Genomic DNA, 19,817 nt, shown 5'->3' on the forward strand with positions numbered 1-19,817 from the left:
CTCCGGCAGGTGAAGCCCTTAAAGGGCCCGCGGCCCCTCTGCCGCTCGGGAGCTTTCGGACTCCGAGCCGGCCGACGGGGGGAGGAAGGGCGGGGGGGGACACCCCTCCCTGCGGAGAGCGCGGCGGGCAGCTGCTGGGAGAAGCCACGGTCTGGCCGGAGTGACCACCGGGGTGTCCCGAAGCCTGCAGTGCCCCCCTGGGTACCCACGAGACCCACCGAGCGCGGTGCCCCCCGGGCCGTCCCCCGCCCAACGTGAAGTGCCCCCCCGCCCAGGATATTCCCCCACCCCGTGTGATCCCCCACCCGCGGTGCCCCCGGGACATCCCCCACCCAACGTGCAGTGCCCCCCACCCCCACGTCCACCTGAGCCCGCAGCGCCTTCTCCAGGACGCTGAGGGTGACCCGCATTACTGTTCCATGTTCTGTCTGTCTGGGTGCTTGCTGTGCCCATCCTGGACAGCGAGAGCACGGGGAGCACCCTGCAATGCACAGGCCAGCGCCGCAGCCCCAAGGAGCCCATGGGTTCTCAGGGACACAGATCTGACCCGACAGAAGAGGACGCTTGTGCCAAGGCAAATGTCCCAAGCCACCCAAACAGATGAAAGGTAAAATGCATCCAGCTCAGCCTCTTCTGTAATATTTATAGATCAAGCAAAAAGTGAAACAAAAAGATTGACACAACCTGAATGTGTTTAATATGGGGGTTGACACTTTTGGGGAAGTCCCAGGTTGGCATAACAACAAGCTGAAGTATTATAGAAATAGAAGAAAAGTGGAGGAAAACAGTTTCTAGTTGGAATCACTGTATGTGTGTTTTAATTGAGTAATTTTAATGAGGAAAGGTTGCTGCACCTTTCTGGATGGTGCTTTTCCAGGGTCACTCGACAACTTGTTTAGGAGCCTGTGGACAGAACAGTTTGCTGGTGAAGAACAAGGTTTACAGTCATGGCTGTTGCCACCTGCTTGGAGCTCTAACATAGACCCTGAAAAAGAGGAAATCGGTGACCTCAGCACCTACATCTGGTTCTGCTGAATCCTGAACTCCACATGGGATGTGAAACAGAACTGCCTATGACCACACCATTTCTTGGGTGACATCTTCCTTCTTCTTCTTTTTTCTTTCCTATCATTTCCTACTGGTCTTCTATCTAATCACAGTCTGGTTTAGCCAGCCAAGACAAATCCATCTTTTGCAACACTGTTGTAATAAAAAGGCAAGCTGTAAACAATGGTTTTAGCCCAACTAGTAAAAGTTTGCTAAATCTGAGCGTCTAATAAGACCGCATGACTATAACTTTGCAGCAACTGATTTACACACAGAAAACTCCACTGAATAGAAGGTGCTCTTTCTACCTTTGCTAGTTTTTCTTTCTCCCTTCATCTGTGTTTTGTCTTGAAGGAAACAGCAACAGCTTTAAGTGAAGACTGGATGTCTTTCTGAAAGATGTGCTATGGCTCAAATAAAAGCTATGATCTTGATGCAGAGATTAGTAGGTGTGGTTCTTGTGCCTGTGTGCAGATCAGACTAGACGCAGAGGATTATCATGGTTCCTTCTGGCCTTAAAATGTTTGACTGGGAACAAGTCAAGACAGTCTAAACTATTTTTTTCACTTGTCCCCAACGTGGACAGTTAAAATCATCTTTAATACCACTTAAAAAGAAGATCAAACAAGGGACTTCCCCCTTTTAAACTATACAAAGAAAGAGAATAAGGGAAGTTCTTTAAATACAGATTTTACTTAGCTCCTTAAATTTCAAATGCTTTAACTGTTTTTCCTTTTTCTGTGTGTTTAATAAAAAGTTAAGTTTTTAATGGCAGCTGTTACAGTGGAAGTGAATAATAACTTGATAAAAGCCCCCAAAACACAATTAATGGTCTACTGTTGTAGCAACAAGCAAGGGATTTGAAACAAGGTCAGGGAGCGACAGAGATACAATTATCAATACAGCAGTACCTATAACTGAGAATTGGTGTTGGTGTTCGTATGACTGGGATAGTGCTGAGGCTATGGTGACTAGGGACAGCAATGTATGTGCACTGGGGAAAGGATGGCTAGAGAAAAAGAAGTGTCTTGAGGTAGGATGTAAAAGAGGAAAGTGAGGTTTCATGGGGCAGAGGCAAGTAGATGTTCCAGGCATAGAACACACCTAGCTCTGTTGGTTCAGTGGTTTGTAAACAAAATTATACCAAGACTGTGTTGCAAGTCTGTCTCACAGATCCCTCAACCTCTCTTATTCTCTCCTGCAGAGCTGTGATCCATTCTATGTGACGTAATGTCCCAACTGTGCAACATGGCAGGGGCCCTGGGGGCTGAAGAATGACACTTTCCTGCATTGGACTCAATAAGATCTGCTTCCTGCTGTCCGTGACCTTCTGTGCTTTCCTTCTCCTGCTAATCCCCAAATTCCAGACTAACTGGAGACATAGGGGATATCCACAACCCCGTCCACCACCTCCTTTTAATGCTTCCTGCAAAAGTGAGTTCCACCACCATCAGGCAGATCCCAGCTCAACAGACAATTTGGACAGTGAGGGAACTGATAATGCACACAGTGTGAAAGATGAAACTGTAGAAAAATGGGGGGATTACAGCCTACATGCTGGGGGAGCCAGCCTGAAACTTGAGGAGCAGGATGGGAGCCCTACCAGTTCTCTTCACACTATGTTGAAGGACCACCATGGACCTGCAGGTGATTCCATTAAGGAGAATTTGGAGCTGAAGGATATTTTTATTGCTGTGAAAACGACAAGAAAGTATCATAAAACTAGGCTGGACTTGCTCTTCCAAACCTGGATTTCGCAGGTCAAAAGACAGGTGAGAGAGCTTCCTCACAGGGATAGGACAGTTATAGTGGGAAACCCCCTCTCTGTGACTGCAGGTTCAAGATCTGCCATAATCCCACTGCCCTCCATGGTCATGCTGCAATTTCACTCTGTGTATTCCCTACCAGTTCATTAAACCTGTTCTTCCTGCAGGATTAGGAACTGAGTTTCTGTAAATAGTCCATCGGACCAAAAGCCTAAAATGAGCTGCTACTGGATGGTAGAACATTAGTCTGGATGCACAATCTGTCTTCTTGCAGCCTGGGGTCTGTAACTTGTGCAGGAGTGTTCTTGGGATTGATATATGCTTGGATTATTATAACCTTGCGTGTGACTAATAAAACTTTCAAGGCAGACTCTGTTGAGCTTGAAACTAGCAACCAGAGCGGAATCCACAGTGGTGTAAGATAGCATCCCTAAATTCACTTAAAATAAAAGGCTACAGGTCACAGGTCCAGAGAGAAGCTGCAGCTGGAGAAAATGTGCCAAGCTTGGAGGGAGCCATTGCATAGTCATCCACAATTCCTGATGCTAGTGCTGATGTGTCTGAGCCAATAGTTTCAGACTATACGCTCCTCAGTACAGTGACTGGGTCTTCGTATGAGATGTAGCACAGAATCTGTCCCTTAACGTAGAAGTTTCAATGCATTTGTGGAGATTAATAAAATCCTATCCAGATGTTATGAGTCTTCTCCATCTGTCTGGGGCAGGATATTGCTACCAACTGGATCTTTTCACCCTTACTTTCATTCTTCCCCAGAATTCTGTTGATTTCTCTAGGCCCACTGACTATCTGGGGAAATATCCAGTCAAGCGGGTGTGCTATCTTTTAGGATGGGGTGGAAGAGGAGATTGCAGAGGAAGAAAATTCTGAAAAACAGCTTATTCCTGAACTTGGGATGCCTCAGCCCTGCCCTGAGACAGGAGGGTACTTCTGTCTTGGATTCTCTGCTGAAATTGCCAGTGAGGGATCAGTGAATACCGAATATGCTGGTGGTTTTTGTGATGTAGAAACCAATCCAATAGGCAACGGACCAAGTTAACACCAGTTCTTTTCACAATGGCCACTGAAAAATAACTAGATAAATTACTGGCAGTTCTAACTGGGGACTGGGTGAAGCTAAAATTAATCTGTCCATTTCTGAAATCTTTGGAAAGGGAAGCCCCTTTTTTCCTAATGTCTTTGTGTCTCCCACAGACGTTTATATTCACAGATTGGGAGGACCGTGAACTGCGCCTAAGAGCAGGTAAGCCATGTAGTTCAAATGCACACTTGGTCTTTTGACTATGGATGCTGACTTGCTGCCATCCTCTCCCTCGAGGGACCTCATTCTGTGCTGTGCGTGTGATTGATGTTTTCTTCTTTCCTAATTTGGATTTGTAGGAACTTCATCATTCACTGGGTTAATCTTCACATTCACTTTTTTCCTTTCTGTTTGTAAGTTTCAGTGTAACTGTTTGAGGGTTAATGTTCACAATCCCCCTTGTGCACTGTCCCTGTACATGATTCACTTTCCCTGCGGTCTAGCTCCATATTCACGTGCTCTTCACCCTATGTGCTACATGCTCACTCTCTAAGCACCACACACCCTACATGCAGCTCTCTACATGTATATTGCATGTGCACCATGTCCATGTTTCAGGTTTGTGCTCAAGATGTGCACATGCTCTCTCTCCCAGATTATGCATTCACCCCAATCTTGACCATTTTGACCTTCATTTTCTTAGGAGATCACATGATCAACACCAACTGCTCTGCTGTTCACACCCGCCAGGCACTCTGCTGCAAGATGTCTGTGGAATACGATAAATTCCTCGAATCTGGGAGAAAGTATGTGAGACTCATTGTTCCAACTATAGCTTTGTTCACTCCAATGCGGAGTTCAAGGGAAGTCCCAACATTCTTCTTTCTAATTCCAGTAGTGAGTGAGCATGATCCAGGCTGTGATCCCAGAGGGTGGTGGTGATGAGCATAGGGAAGGGGTAGCAGCAGGAAGAGAAGCACTTATACACAAGAGTCAGGTGAAAGGCTATAGGGAAGAAGAGCTCACAAGCGGGCTACTGACTTCAACCTCTCTCCTAGAGTTGGGAAGTATTGGCAACTTTGGCTTCTAACTTCTGCGTTTTCAGTCTGAGGGCTTCTTTTTTCCAGTCGCTTTATCCCAAATCTGAGAGACTAAGATCTTCACTGGAGAGAACTCAGTACATAGAAACTTTACATCGCTTCCTCAGTGCCTCGGCTGAGTGACTGTGTCTGCCCTGCTTTGTCCACAGATGGTTTTGCCATGTGGATGATGACAACTATGTGAATCCACAGAATCTCCTGCGTCTCTTGTCTGCCTTCTCACACAGCCAGGATGTATATGTGGGGAGGCCAAGCCTGGACCACCCCATTGAGGCAGCTGACCATGTCCGGAGTGATGGATCAGTAAGCATGCTCTGTAACTGTCCATTCTATCCCCCTCCCCCCGCCTCCGAGCTGTTAAGAAGGCGAACAGTTCACAACATCCCATGTACAAAACCTCTGAGTTAATTTGCAATTTACAAATGGTCTTGTGAGCTGAACAGGGATTCTTCTCCCTTTACGGGTCGCTGGGGGAGAACAGGCTCTCCCTACTTCAACCTTTGGGCGTGAGGAATGCTCCCTTAGCACCCCTCAGCCAGGTCAGTTTCTTCAGGTATCTCCACTCAGTTCTGGGAGCTACCATCTTGATCCTCCTTTACTTATGATTATTAATCATGTTTTTACAGTAATGCCTAAATACCAACCAAGAATAGGTTTCAGAGTAGCAGCCGTGTTAGTCTGTATTCGCAAAAAGAAAAGGAGTACTTGTGGCACCTTAGAGACTAACATTTATTTGAGCATAAGCTTTCCTGAACTACAGCTCACTTCATTGGATGCATTCAGTGGAAAAACTGAATTTCCACTGAATGCATCCAATGAAGTGAGCTGTAGCTCACGAAAGCTTATGCTCAAATAAATTTGTTAGTCTCTAAGGTGCCACAAGTACTCCTTTTCTTTTAACCAAGAATAGGACTCCATTGTATTAGGCACTGTACAAACACAGCAGTAGTAGCCAGTCCCTGCCCCCAAAGACCTTACAATCAAAACAGACAAGACAGACAGAGGGAAGGGGAAGGGGTAGAACACAGAAGTAGAGTGAACAATGTGATGGCAGCAAACATCATGTTAGTTCCATAGCTTTTGGTGGAGGGAGGTAGTTAGGAGGGGATCTGTGAAATTGAAATAAAGGTGAAGGGAAAGGGGACACTGAAGGGCAGGGAAGAGGAAGGGAACAAGTCACGGGAGAAGAGGGTAAGAGGGACAAGTGTGGTATGAAGCTAATGTGAGGAGATTAAGGGAGAAGCGAGGAGGGAGAGGGCCGGAGCAGACAGCCAATCAGTATAGGCAGGAAAAGTCCAGTCAAAACTGTAGAGTCCTCTGAATGTCAGGCTTACTTTCTAGAAGAGAAACATCCCAGTACTTCGTCTGCTGCCATCCTGAGCTAACCTCCGGGGATTATACCAACGCTCTGTGACTTGGCTGGGAATGGTCACTTCCAGTATTGAGCAGTCATTTCCCTGGAGTCCCAGTGTGTCTCAGTCACAAGATACATGAGCATCTCTATCTTGGGCAGCTGCAAGGTGATAAGAGTTGCCTGATGAGAGAATGTCTAGCTTCCAGGAGTTCAAAGAGGCAGGGGTAGCCCAAAGTCCAGATATTTGCTCAGAGAATGTGTCCAATGTGCTGCAGAGCAGAAGATCGTTTTCCCTACCCAGGCAGATGGGAAAAGCTGAGTATCATTAACAAGTCTCTTTTTTTCTTGTTGCTTTTGCTGTTCACTAGACAACTGTGAAGTTCTGGTTTGCCACAGGTGGAGCAGGGTTCTGTGTCAGCAGGGGCCTTGCCCTGAAGATGAGTCCCTGGGCCAGGTAAATGCACCTCTGTAGCAGAGACCCCATGGCTTTGATAGGATTAAGGGTGCATTTGACTCTCCATCTCCATCCTCTCTCCTGACAGCTTGGGTAACTTCATCAGCACTGCAGAGAGGGTCCGTCTTCCTGATGACTGCACCATCGGTTACATCATCGAGGGGCTGCTAGAAGTGAAGCTGCTGCACAGCCCCTTGTTCCATTCCCATCTGGAGAATCTGCAGCGACTACAAGGCGAGACAGTGCTGCAGCAGGTAAGGGTAAGCCTCATGCCTTGCTCAAAGCAGGCCCTGGCCTTTGAGATGCTCCTCAGTCTGATCAAAAGAAACCATCTCTGCAGGTGCAGCTACCTTCTCCCTGGTTTCCAGGAAAGGCAGATGGTATCAGGCCTGTAATCTCACCATTACTCCAAGCTGCTTATGTAGTTGACCAGGGCAGTCCCATGTCCACCACCTGCATTTGGATAACAGGCACATTTCCATCCTGGCCAGCTGGGTCACCTTTAGTTCTCCCCTTCTCTGACTGTCCCTTCCAGCCCCAAGCATGCTGTTACCTTACCACCTCTGTCTTCTTCCTTTCCATTCCTGAGGCACACGAATGTACACTACACCTATGAAAGCAAGAGATGTGCATTTTCTTCTGGCAAAGTGATTCAGCCTCAGCTTTAATTCATACCAGTAATGGGGACATCATTAAATGTCTGTCTGATCATATATTAAATTATATGGACTCTCTTAAGAGAGTGACTTGTCTGCATATCAAGTGTTAAGTTGCTAAAGAGGTTTCTTCAGTATTGGTTGTGAGTATTGAAATAATTACTTCTACAGCATCTTCTTTGATGGACAATAGGTGGTGCTGTAAAGTGCCTCAAACTAAAATTCCTCCTCTACTTATCTACGTACGCCCTAAACAAGAACACAGTTGCCCACCCACAGAACACTCATTTGAATTGTTCTAACAGTTTTATTAGGCAAACACAGTCAGGGCCACATTCAGGTCTGCTGTAATCACACCAGAAGTAAGCTGTGATGAATCTTGCCCTCCCTTTGTGATTGCCCTTTCTCCTGAGACTAACTTTAACAGCTAATCAGAAAATCTTGTTGTTCGTAAAGATTATCAGAAAACTGAACTCCTAGGTTTTAGACTTAGGAAATGTGTAATGCAGCCTCAGTATGGAAGAATGGTTTTATTGTTAAGACACTGGACTCAGGCTTCAGAGATTTGTTGCCAGCTCTGCCATACTCACAGTGTGATCCTGCACAAGTCATTTAACTTCTCTGTGCCTCCATTTTCCCACTGTGTAAAATGAGGATAATATGACTGATCTAACAGGAGTGTCTGTGAGGATGAATTTATTACTGTTTTGTTAGGCATTCAGACATTATGGTAATGGATGCCACTCTAAAGCTTACACATATAGTTGGTTAGGTGGTATCTTCTCCTCCAAGGCTGCTTATCTAAGCTTTTCTTGTCTCCCTCACTCTGATTTCTTCTTCCTGTTCTGCTTTGGATGGTCAGCAGGTTCTCTCAAAAGGCTTCTATCCTAAGTGAACCATTATGACAATCACCTTTTATGTGTAACTTCTGACACCCAGAGCACCTAGGACATCTCTTTCCCTTTAGATCCTCCTCCTTATCCCTCATTAAGACCTCTTCCACTCAGTCACTCTCCGTTATGTTTCAGGTTCTGACTTTACATTTGCTTTTTCAGGTCACCCTGAGTTATGGGGGCCCTGAGAACAAACACAATGTTGTGAGTGTGGCAGGAGTGTTTGGCTTGCAGCAAGATCCAACCCGGTGAGTACCTGCTTCCAAAACAAATTCCGCTTGCTCTGTCCATACCTACAGACTCCAGAAAACTCAAGCACACAGGCTGGGTCAGCATTTCTTGTATTGCCTCCACACTCCAATTGGGTTATGGCCAATTTCCCTGCAGTTTTGGGACGTATGAACGTTCCAAGAGTTTTAGCTGATGTGTCCCCAAACTGATGAACTCATATCTCATGTTGTCTTCTCATCTTTCTCTTTTCACAGATTCAGATCTGTCCATTGTCTTCTCTACCCTGACACTACCTGGTGTCCCACTAAAAATATACTGTGACCTCAGACCTAACCTTGACATTTGGTATCTTACCTGCACAAGATTGGACAGGATGCTTTTCTTGGAGATGAACAAGAAAAATCTACAAAAGTAAGATCCCCCGATCACTTCATTCCCATGGCAGGAGTGTGAGCCTCATCAGCTGCTGTCTGAAATATCCCAAGGAAGAAACTCTCTTACGCTTTGCTCTCTGATCTTGCAGCTTTTCTTATAATGTCTCGAAGGTTAAGCGCCCCCTCCTACTTCCTGTCTGGTTTTATCCATGCTTTGCTAGTTAAAAGCCCTGTGGCTATCACATGTATGTTTGTACCTTAAAATTAGAGTGGAATGCAGTGCCTGGAATCATAGCACTGGAACTAGTGTTCTGAATAGGGCTTCTAGGGATCAGTCTTTGTGCTGCTGAGATGCCAGGGCAGAATGTAGAGCCCATGGTGGGGAGCGAGGGATTTTTAATTTGGCTCCCTTGGAAGCAGAATGATTCAGGAACAACTTGTTATTTTTTCTTCTCCCAATGTCTGAGCTGTGTGGGAATTTAGCTGAAACATCTGCACTTCCAGTGAGGCAGAGATGTGTTTACCAAGAACAAAATTATGCCAGTCTGCCCTGCATGACAGGCTGAGGACCACATCAGAACCTCTTAAGCATATGTTCTCTCCTTTAGCCCCCCTGGTCTCTTGAGTCTGGCTTCCATGAGGAGAGCACACTTGGATCTCTTTCTGGTTGGAAGATGGTGGTGGTTTTCCATGATGGGCTACAGATCCAAAGGTGCTTGGTCTTGGCTCATACTATTTCCTGGCAGTTTGATACTGAGAGAGATGTTTGTGGGAATACTATTAGGTCCCTCCTCCCAGTGTAATCCACAGCATGGTGCCTGGTTGGCATCTGATCCTGGGTCGCTAAAACAGCCTGCAGCCTCCTTCCTGCTTCTGCAGTCTTGCTGGATCCCAAAGCCTATGTGGGAGGAGAAACCTGGGTTAGCTGCAGTGCCCTCAGGTGCTGTCATCTGCGGCCTTTGACTGGACTTGTGTGATCACCCAGGCCAGTTACATAAATGGACCTTTGAGCTCCAGGCCTGGGGAAGATCTGTGTTCACTTTTCCTCCGCAAGCCAGCCAGGAAGAGGTGCGCTAGAAGAAAGGCCTGCACACTCCCTCCAAATGCGGGGCTCAGCCCCTTGTCTGCAGAGCTTCTGCTGTAGGATTTACCAGTGCTCTGCAAAGGAAAAGGAGTTTGGTTTTGGCGTGGGGAAAGAAGGGACTCCAAAAGTCTGTTGTTTTTCTCTTAGTCCACACTGAGGCTTGCACACTCCATTGCTGGCATGGTTAGGAAGAGCAGTGTCAAAAATTACTTTGCAAGACCCTCCCTTAGTCTCATGGGCCTTTCACAGGCTCTTCACTGGTTCCTGGTCCTAATGACTAACACTGAAATGGGGGGGAAAGCAGCAGAATTACATATTGGCAAATTGTAATTCCAAGCACTGTGACCTGAGCATGGAGCTGTCAGGAAGGAACTCTTGGTTTCTAATTCTGTCTCTGCCACCAATGCACTGTGTGGCCGTGGTTGAGTCATGTGACCTCTCTCATTTGTAAAGTGGGTAGAGTGTATAGGCACACCTCTCAGGTATGCAGTCATGAGGCTTCATGGAGTCGTGTAACTCTTTCTGAAGAGGATTATTCCCATCTCTCCCTAACAAAGACCCTTTAGGGTTTAGCCATGCGTGTTTTGCTGCTTTCTAGAGAGACTAATTCTACTGAGGGATAAGGTCCCGGCCTTCTAGCTGTCACAATCCTGAATCTGTCTCTCTGACTTCTCAGATGTTGTGACCCTTCTTTGCCCTCCTTCATGCTTCCTGATGTGGCACTAACTCCATTCTTTGGCCAAGAGGCCAGGCTGGGAACACTGGAATTGCCAGACTGCATCGGCTCAGTGGTCCATCTAGCCCAGCCTCCTTTCTCAGACAGTGGCCAGAACCAAATGCTACAGGAGATGCCATAATGCGGAATAATCGGTCTGCACCTTAGGTCTCCTCCTGATCCCTTAAGCCTGAATAATATCCCTTCCAAAAATTTTGTCATTAATTACAACTGGATATTCTTGATAGCCATATAAATATCCAGTCCTTTTTGAATCTTAAGTAGTTGGCCACAATGCCTGTCTTCCTGTGGCAAAGAATTCCATAAATTAACGAGTCATTAATGGGACTCTGTGCCTCCAAATGCTGATTAACTGCTTCTTTACTGCAGCATCTGTTCTTGGTCCATGGACTGCCCTGGAATTGCCAGATATACCACATGTGACAGATCAGTTAAGACTAAGGCCTGATCCTACTACTATTGAAATCAATGGCAAAACTCATATTGATTTCAGTAGCACCAGGACGGAGTTTTAAAAGTTTGGTCCAATACTCTTCCTGATTCCCAGGGCTGAGCATGCTACCTCTTTGGCATGCCCACAACGGAAAGGCCTATAGGCTGGACTTCGAAAAGAAATGCATGCCTCCTATATGGCAGTGCAGAGCACTGACCTTTAACAAGTTGTTGTTTGGGCTCCTTTTAAGGTTTTTCATAAATGTTTCTACTAAGGTAGCCGCTGCTGCCATAAGATGGGAGTGTTCCAGACTATCTGGTATGTCTCATCTAAAGTGTTTTCTTTTAATTAAATAAATATTTAAAGGTGGGCCAGGTTTTCAGTGTCCTCTGTTAAGTTCCCTGACATCAGTAGCAATATATGAAGTAAATCTCTAACACTCTACACCAGCAACCTGCCCTGAGCCTCACACACCCTGCAACTATTGCCTTGCGTCAAACTTAGTCCCTACCCAACATCCACCAGCCCCCAAACTTCTGCCAAATCAAAAGCCACCTATGATTTCTTGCTTCAGCCTCCAAAGGGCTGCAAAGAATTGTGGGATTTAGGCAGTTTTGGGGTCCTGGGAGGGAGAAATAGGGTTGAGAAGCAGTGCACTAAATGGTGTTGCCAGACCTGCACTCTCATTACTGCTAGATAAAAATAAACCTGAGTGAGCGGAGGGGCTTAGAAATATTAGAGCATCCTCTTGCCTTCCCATTTAGTTTGTGCAGTATTGCCAAACACCTGTTTGAAGCATTGACCAAAACGTAGAGCAGCTTTGATGCCCCTCAGGAGCCAATAGCTGAGTTAGAAATCATCAGAAATGGCCCTTTGTTTCTAGCAATAAGTTAAAGTAAAGCTAGATGCATGTGCATTAATCAGTGACCGAACAGTCCCTATGCCACAGTTTGTGCCAGAGGCAGACCCTGGACTCCTCCCTGAAATGGTTACCCCTCACCATATCGCATGAAGCAGTTCACGGTGCAGCAGCTGACAGGCTGTGGTTCTGTTACCTTCTCCCCATGAGCTCTGCTTGCTGAGGCTGTTGACCATTGGTCCAGTGTATTATATTGTCCTGTAGGTGCTGCATGATGCCTGTTGAGTCCTTGTAAGACACTGGGCTGAGGGGCTCCACCCCCACAATGGCTGCCAGGAGGCACTTGGGGCCAGCTTGGACACTTGCTGAGGGTTAAGTAGTTTCTAGATACTTCTGGCTGATTTCCTGGACTTCATCATAGCTGTCTCTGCAGCCCACACCAGTGCTGCCCTGTAGTTGGGATTGGCCACCTTAGCCCGGTAGGAATAGTTGTCTCCCTTCATTTTCAGATAAAAGTCCACACCATTGGGATCTTACTCACTGCAGTGCTTCAGCAGGGGGTTGTCAGCAGCCTCCACCCTGCCCACACTGGAGCTGCCAGCTCCTGCTTTATGGCCTCATAGTGGGCCTGTGCTTGCTCTCTGCTTCCCTTCACCCTGTGCTGTGAGTTCTTCAGCTGCTACGAGGCAGAGCGCAGATCCCTTAGCATGAGGTTGTAGGCTTCAGCCAGTAGGAGTCTCTCTCTATGGGTATGTCTACACTACGAAATTAGGTCGAATTTATAGAAGTCGGTTTTTTAGAAATTGTTTTTATATATTCGAGTGTGTGTGTCCCCACACAAAATGCTCTAAGTGCATTAACTCGGCGGAGTGCTTCCACAGTACCAAGGCTAGCGTCGACTTCCGGACTGTTGCACTGTGGGTAGCTATCCCACAGTTCCTGCAGTCTCCGCTGCCCATTGGAATTCTGGGTTGGGATCCCAGTGCTGATGGGGCAAAAAACATTGTCGCGGGTGGTTCTGGGTACATATCATCAGGCCCTCCTACCCTCCCTCCCTCCCTTCCTCTGTGAAAGCAACGGCAGACAATCGTTTTGCGCCTTTTTTCCTGAGTTACCTGTGCAGATGCCATTCCATGGCAAGCATGGACCCCGCTCAACTCACTGTCACCTTATGTCTCCTGGGTGCGGGCAGATGCGGTACTGCATTGCTACACAGCAGCAGCAACCCATTGCCTTGTGGCAGCAGACGGTGCAATAGGCCTGAAAACCATCCTCATTGTGTCCAAGATGCTCCTGGCCGCCTCGGTAAGGTTGGTCAGGAGCACCTGGGCAGACATGGGCACAGGGACTAAATTAGGAGTGACTCGACCAGGTCATTCTCTTTAGTCCTGCAGGCAGTCCTATTGTACCATCTTCTGACGAGCAGCCATGAGATGTGGATGGCTTGCAGTCCTACTGCACCGTCTGCTGCCAGCCAAAGATGTAAAAGATAGATGGAGTGGATCAAAACAAGAAATAGACCAGATTTGTTTTGTATTCATTTGCTCCTCCCTCCCTCCATGAAATCAATGGCCAACAATCGTTTTGGTGAGGTCTGTCAGGGGCACCTTGAAAACTTTAATGGAGATTCAGTCCTGCTTGACATACCAGAGGGAGGGATAGCTTAGTCGGTTGAGCATTGGCCTGCTAAACCCACGGTTTTGAGTTCAATCCTTGAGGGAGCCATTCTGCGTGATAGTTGTTTTTGTTTCTCCTTGATGTAAAGCCACCCCCTTTGTTGATTTTAATTCCCTGTAAGCCATGTCATCAGTCGCCCCTTCCTCCATCAGAGCAATGGCAGACAATCGTTCCGCGCCTTTTTTCTGTGCAGATGCCATACCACGGCAAGCATGGAGCCCGCTCAGATCACTTTGGGAATTAGGAGCACGTTAAACGCTATGCGCATTCTCCAGCAGTATATGCAGCACCAGAACCTGGCAAAGCGAAACCGGGCGAGTAGGCAACGTCAGCGCGGTGACGAGAGTGGTGAGGACATGGACACAGACTTCTCTCAAAGCATGGGCCCTGGCAATGCGGGCATCATGGTGCTAATGGGGCAGGTTCATGCGGTGGAATGCTGATTCTGGACTCGGGAAACATGCACGCTGGTGGGACCGCATAGTGTTGCAGGTCTGGGACGATTCCCAGTGACTGCAAAACTTTTGCATGCATAAGGGCACTTTCATGGAACTTTGTGACTTGCTTTCCCCTGCCCTGAGGCGCAAGAATACCAAGATGAGAGCAGCCCTCACAGTTGAGAAGCGAGTGGCAATAGCCCTGTGGAAGCTTGCAACGCCAGACAGCTACCAGTCAGTTGGGAATCAATTTGGAGTGGTTTCAGAGGAACAGCCGTGTTAGTCTGTATTCACAAAAAGAAAAGGAGTACTTGTGGCACCTTAGAGACTAACCAATTTATTTGAGCATGAGCTTTCGTGAGCTACAGCTCACTTCATCAGATGCATACCGTGGAAACTGCAGCAGACTTTATATACACACAGAGAATATGAAACAATACCTCCTCCCACCCCACTGTCCTGCTGGTAATAGCTTATCTAAAGTGATCAACAGGTGGGCCATTTCCAGCACAAATCCAGGTTTTCTCACCCTCCACCCCCCCACACAAATTCACTCTCCTGCTGGTGCTAGCCCATCCAAAGTGACAACTCTTTACATAATCAAGTCGGGCTATTTCCTGCATAGATCCAGGTTTTCTCACATCCCCTCCACCCCCATACACACACAAACTCACTCTCCTGCTGGTAATAGCTCATCTAAACTGACCACTCTCCAAGTTTAAATCCAAGTTAAACCAGAACATCTGGGGGGCGGGGGGGTAGGAAAAAACAAGAGGAAACAGGCTACCTTGCATAATGACTTAGCCACTCCCAGTCTCTATTTAAGCCTAAATTAATAGTATCCAATTTGCAAATGAATTCCAATTCAGCAGTTTCTCGCTGGAGTCTGGATTTGAAGTTTTTTTGTTTTAAGATAGCGACCTTCATGTCTGTGATTGTGTGACCAGAGAGATTGAAGTGTTCTCCGACTGGTTTATGAATGTTATAATTCTTGACATCTGATTTGTGTCCATTTATTCTTTTACGTAGAGACTGTCCAGTTTGACCAATGTACATGGCAGAGGGGCATTGCTGGCACATGATGGCATATATCACATTGGTGGATGTGCAGGTGAACGAGCCTCTGATAGTGTGGCTGATGTTATTAGGCCCTGTGATGGTATCCCCTGAATAGATATGTGGGCACAATTGGCAACGGGCTTCGTTGCAAGGATAAGTTCCTGGGTTAGTGGTTCTGTTGTGTGGTATGTGGTTGTTGGTGAGTATTTGCTTCAGGTTGCGGGGCTGTCTGTAGGCAAGGACTGGCCTGTCTCCCAAGACTTGTTCATAAACCAGTCGGAGAACACTTCAATCTCTCTGGTCACACAATCACAGACATGAAGGTCGCTATCTTAAAACAAAAAAACTTCAAATCCAGACTCCAGCGAGAAACTGCTGAATTGGAATTCATTTGCAAATTGGATACTATTAATTTAGGCTTAAATAGAGACTGGGAGTGGCTAAGTCATTATGCAAGGTAGCCTGTTTCCTCTTGTTTTTTCCTACCCCCCCGCCCCCCAGATGTTCTGGTTTAACTTGGATTTAAACTTGGAGAGTGGTCAGTTTAGATGAGCTATTACCAGCAGGAGAGTGAGTTTGTGTGTGTATGGGGGTGGAGGGGATGTGAGAAAACCTGGATCTATGCAGGAAATAGCCCGACTTGATTATGTAAAGAGTTGTCACTTTGGATGGGCTAGCACCAGCAGGAGAGTGAATTTGTGTGGGGGGGGTGGAGGGTGAGAAAACCTGGATTTGTGCTGGAAATGGCCCACCTGTTGATCACTTTAGATAAGCTATTACCAGCAGGACAGTGGGGTGGGAGGAGGTATTGTTTCATATTCTCATTCTCTGTGTGTATATAAAGTCTGCTGCAGTTTCCACGGTATGCATCTGATGAAGTGAGCTGTAGCTCACGAAAGCTCATGCTCAAATAAATTGGTTAGTCTCTAAGGTGCCACAAGTACTCCTTTTCAATTTGGAGTGGGCAAATCTACTGTGGGGGCTGCTGTGATGCAAGTAGCCAACGCTATCAAAGATCTGCTGATATCAAGGGTAGTGATCCTGGGAAATGTGCAGGTCATAGTGGATGGCTTTGCTGCAATGGGATTCCCTAACTGTGGTGGGGCCATAGACGGAACGCATATCCCTATCTTGGCACCGGAGCACCAAGCCGCCGAGTACATAAACCGCAAGGGGTACTTTTCAATAGTGCTGCAAGCACTGGTGGATCACAAGGGACGTTTCACCAACATCAATGTGGGATGGCCGGGAAAGATATGTGATGCTCGCATTTTCAGGAACTCTGGTCTGTTTCAAAAGCTGCGGGAAGGGACTTTATTCCCAGACCAGAAAATAACCGTTGGGGATGTTGAAATGCCTATACTTATCCTTGGGGACCCAGCCTACCCCTTAATGTCCTGGCTCATGAAGCCGTATACAGGCAGCCTGGACAGTAGTCAGGAGCTGTTCAACTGCAGGCTCAGCAAGTGCGGAATGGTGGTAGAATGTGCATTTGGATGTTTAAAGGTGCGCTGGTGCAGTTTACTGACTTGGTTAGACCTCAGCAAAACCAATATTCCCACTGTTATTACTGCTTGCTGTGCACTCCACAATATCTGTGAGAGTAAGGGGGAAGATGTTTATGGCGGGGTGGGCAGTTGAGGCAAATCGCCTGGCTGCTGGTTACGCGCAGCCAGACACCAGGGCGGTTAGAAGAGCACAGGAGGGTGCAGTGCGCATCAGAGAAGCTTTGAAAACCAGGCTACGGTGTGAAAGTTCTGTTTGTTTCTCCTTGATGAAACCCCCCACCTCTTAGTTCACTCTACTTCCCTGTAAGCTAACCACCTTCCCCTCCTCCCTTCGATCACCGCTTGCAGAGGCAATAAAGTCATTGTTGCTTCACATTCATGCATTCTTTATTAATTCATCACACAAATAGGGGGATAACTGCCAAGGTAGCCCGGGAGGAGTGGCGGAGGAGGGAAGGACAAGGCCACACAGCACTTTAAAAGTTTAAAACTTATTGAATGCCAGCCTTCTGTTGCTTGGGCAATCCTCTGGGGTGGAGTGGCTGGGTGGCCAGAGGCCCCCCCCACCGCGTTCTTGGGCGTCTAGGTGAGGAGGCTATGGAACTTGGGGAGCAGGGTGGTTGGTTACACAGGGGCTGTAGCAGCAGTCTGTGCTCCTGCTGCCTTTCCTGCAGCTCAGCCATACGCTGGAGCATATTAGTTTGATCCTCCAGCAGCCTCAGCATTGAATCCTGCCTCCTCTCATCACACTGCAGCCACCTTTTAGCTTCAGCCTGCCACTTACTCTCTTCAGCCCGCCACCTCTCCTCCCAGTCATTTTGTGCTTTCCTGCACTCTGACATTGTCTGCCTCCACGCATTCGTCTGTGCTCTGTCAGTGTGGGAGGACAGCATGAGCTCAGAGAACATTTCATCGCAAGTGCATTTTTTTCACCTTCTTATCTTCACCAGCCTCTGGGAAGGAGAAGATCCTGTGATCCTTGAAACACATGCAGCTGGTGGAGAAAAAAAAAGGGACAGTGAGATTTAAAAAGACATTTTATAGAACAATGGGTACACTCTTTCACGGTAAACCTTGCTGTTAACATTACATACATAGCACATGTGCTTTCGTTCCAAGGTCGCATTTTGCCTCCCCCCTCCCCGTGGCTAACAGCAGGGAACATTTCTGTTCAGCCACAGGCAAACAGCCCAGCAGGAACGGGCACCTCTGAATGTCCCCTTAAGAAAAGTACCCTATTTCAACCAGGTGACCATGAATGATATCACTCTCCTGAGGATAACACAGAGGAATAAAGAACGCCAGGAAACATACACTGCAATGCTTTGTTCTACAATGATTCCCAAGTGTGTGTTACTGGTCCGGAGTGGTAAAGTGTCCTACCATGGTGGATGGAATAAGGCTGCCCTCCCCAGAAACCTTTTGCAAAGGCTTTGGGAGTACATCCAGGAGAGCCGCGAATGCCAGGGCAAATTAATCATTAAACATGCTTGCTTTTAAACCATGGATACTATTTTAAACGGTACACTCACCAGAGGTCCCTTCTCTGCCTGGCAGGTCCGGGAGGCAGCCTTGGGTGGGTTCGGGGGGTACTGGCTCCAGGTCCAGGGTGAGAAACAGTTCCTGGCTGTCGGGAAAACTGGTTTCTCCGCGTGCTTGCTGTGAGCTATCTTCCTTGTCCCCAAAACCTGCTTCCGTGTTGCCTCAATCTCCATTGAAGGAATCAAACAACACAGCTGGGGTAGTGGTGGCTGAACCCCCTAAAATGGCATGCAGCTCATCATAGAAGCAGCATGTTTGGGGCTCTGACCCGGAGCAGCCGTTTGACTCTCTGGTTTTCTGTTAGGCTTGCCTCAGCTCCTTCAGTTTCACGCGGCACTGCTTCGGGTCCCTGTTATGGCCTCTGTCCTTCATGCCCTGGGAGATTTTGACAAATGTTTTGGCATTTCGAAAACTGGAACGGAGTTCTAATAACACGGATTCCTCTCCCCATACAGCGATCAGATCCCGTACCTCCCGTTCAGTCCATGCTGGAGCTCTTTTGCGATTCTGGGACTCCATCATGGTCACCTCTGCTGATGAGCTCCGCACTCACCTGCAGCTTGCCATGCTGGCCAAACAGGAAATTGAAATTCAAAAGTTCGCGGTCCTTTTCCTGTCTACCTGGCCAGTGCATCTGTGTTGAGAGTGCTGTCCAGAGCGGTCACAATGGAGCACTCTGGGATAGCTCCTGGAGGTCAATACCGTCTAATTGCGTCCACAATACCCCAAATTCAACCCGGCAAGGCCGATTTCAGCGCTAATCCCCTTGTCGGGGGTGGAGTAAGGAAATCGATTTTAAGAGCCCTTTAAGTCGAAAAAAAGGGCTTCATTGTGTGGACAGGTGCAGGGTTAAATCGATTTAAGGCTGCTAAATTTGACCTCAACTCCTAGTGTGGACCAAGGCTGTGGGAGAGTGGCTCCTTCCATTCTATCACCAGCAGCCATGTCCTTCTGTCTGCCACATTGCTCCATTGCTGCCTGCACCACCCGCTTACACCTCCCCAGCTACAGCAAAGGAAAGGGTCCGGCAGGAGCAATGGCCTGGACCTTGGGCCTACAGAAAGCCCTGCCTGAGTATGGCAGTGGAAGGAAACCCCAAAGATGGAAATGGGCCTCCTGTTCCAGTCCCAGTGTCCTGGTCAGGACAGCAGTGGCCTGTAAGGCCTACTTTCTGCATTCCCCACAGGTCAAGTTATCTCAAAGCAACATACTTGCACCCCTCCCTCTGCTGCCCCTCCCCCCGCCGCATGACGGGGTCTCGCCCCAGGCCAGCTGCGCCCCTCGCTCTGCCGCTCCCCCCCCAAACCCCCCATGGCGGGGTCTCGCCCCGGGCCGGCTGCGCCCCTCGCTCTGCCGCTCCCCTCCCAACCCCCCATGGCGGGGTCGCACCCTGGGCCAGCTGCGCCCCTCGCTCTGCCGCTCCCCCCACCAACCCCCCCATGGCGGGGTCTCGCCCCTCGCTCTGCCGCTCCCCCCCCAACCCCCCTATGGCGGGGTCTCGCCCCTCGCTCTCCCCCAACCCCCCATGGCGGGGTCTCGCCCCTCGCTCTGCCGCTCCCCCCCCACCC

General features: G+C 48.0%; 1 protein-coding gene and 1 long non-coding RNA gene across 4 annotated transcripts; one reads left to right on the forward strand and one right to left on the reverse strand.

Annotated features, from left to right (window-relative positions):
- The first annotated feature begins 18 nt into the window (after nucleotides 1-18).
- RFNG (RFNG O-fucosylpeptide 3-beta-N-acetylglucosaminyltransferase) lies at nucleotides 19-14,493 on the forward strand. Of its 3 annotated transcripts, none has more exons than XR_007352458.2 (10): nucleotides 19-607; nucleotides 2,252-2,819; nucleotides 4,026-4,074; nucleotides 4,556-4,658; nucleotides 5,102-5,255; nucleotides 6,675-6,760; nucleotides 6,849-7,014; nucleotides 8,472-8,557; nucleotides 8,795-8,951; nucleotides 13,897-14,493. XR_007352458.2 is itself a non-coding variant. In XM_048817793.2 (10 exons), the coding sequence occupies exons 3-10, from the start codon at nucleotides 2,322-2,324 to the stop codon at nucleotides 8,859-8,861; spliced, it is 1,209 nt and encodes a 402-aa protein (XP_048673750.2). In that variant the 5' UTR covers nucleotides 19-607; nucleotides 878-1,093; nucleotides 2,252-2,321; the 3' UTR covers nucleotides 8,862-11,537. The 3 variants fall into 3 exon arrangements, 2 of the variants coding, with proteins under 2 accessions (XP_048673750.2, XP_048673748.2); XM_048817793.2 differs by lacking the exon at nucleotides 13,897-14,493 and adding an exon at nucleotides 878-1,093 and having other exon boundaries at nucleotides 8,795-11,537; XM_048817791.2 differs by lacking the exon at nucleotides 13,897-14,493 and having other exon boundaries at nucleotides 8,795-11,537.
- A 2,576-nt stretch (nucleotides 14,494-17,069) lies between these two features.
- On the reverse strand, nucleotides 17,070-19,508 carry LOC125621190 (uncharacterized). Its single transcript, XR_007352457.2, has 2 exons — nucleotides 18,240-19,508; nucleotides 17,070-17,701 (listed from the first exon to the last, which is right to left on the reverse strand). It is a non-coding gene; the product is annotated as an uncharacterized LOC125621190 (long non-coding RNA).
- Between the last annotated feature and the right edge of the window lie 309 nt (nucleotides 19,509-19,817).

This window comes from Caretta caretta, chromosome 14, assembly GCF_965140235.1.
Source record: "Caretta caretta isolate rCarCar2 chromosome 14, rCarCar1.hap1, whole genome shotgun sequence".
Lineage (NCBI taxonomy): Eukaryota > Metazoa > Chordata > Testudines > Cheloniidae > Caretta > Caretta caretta.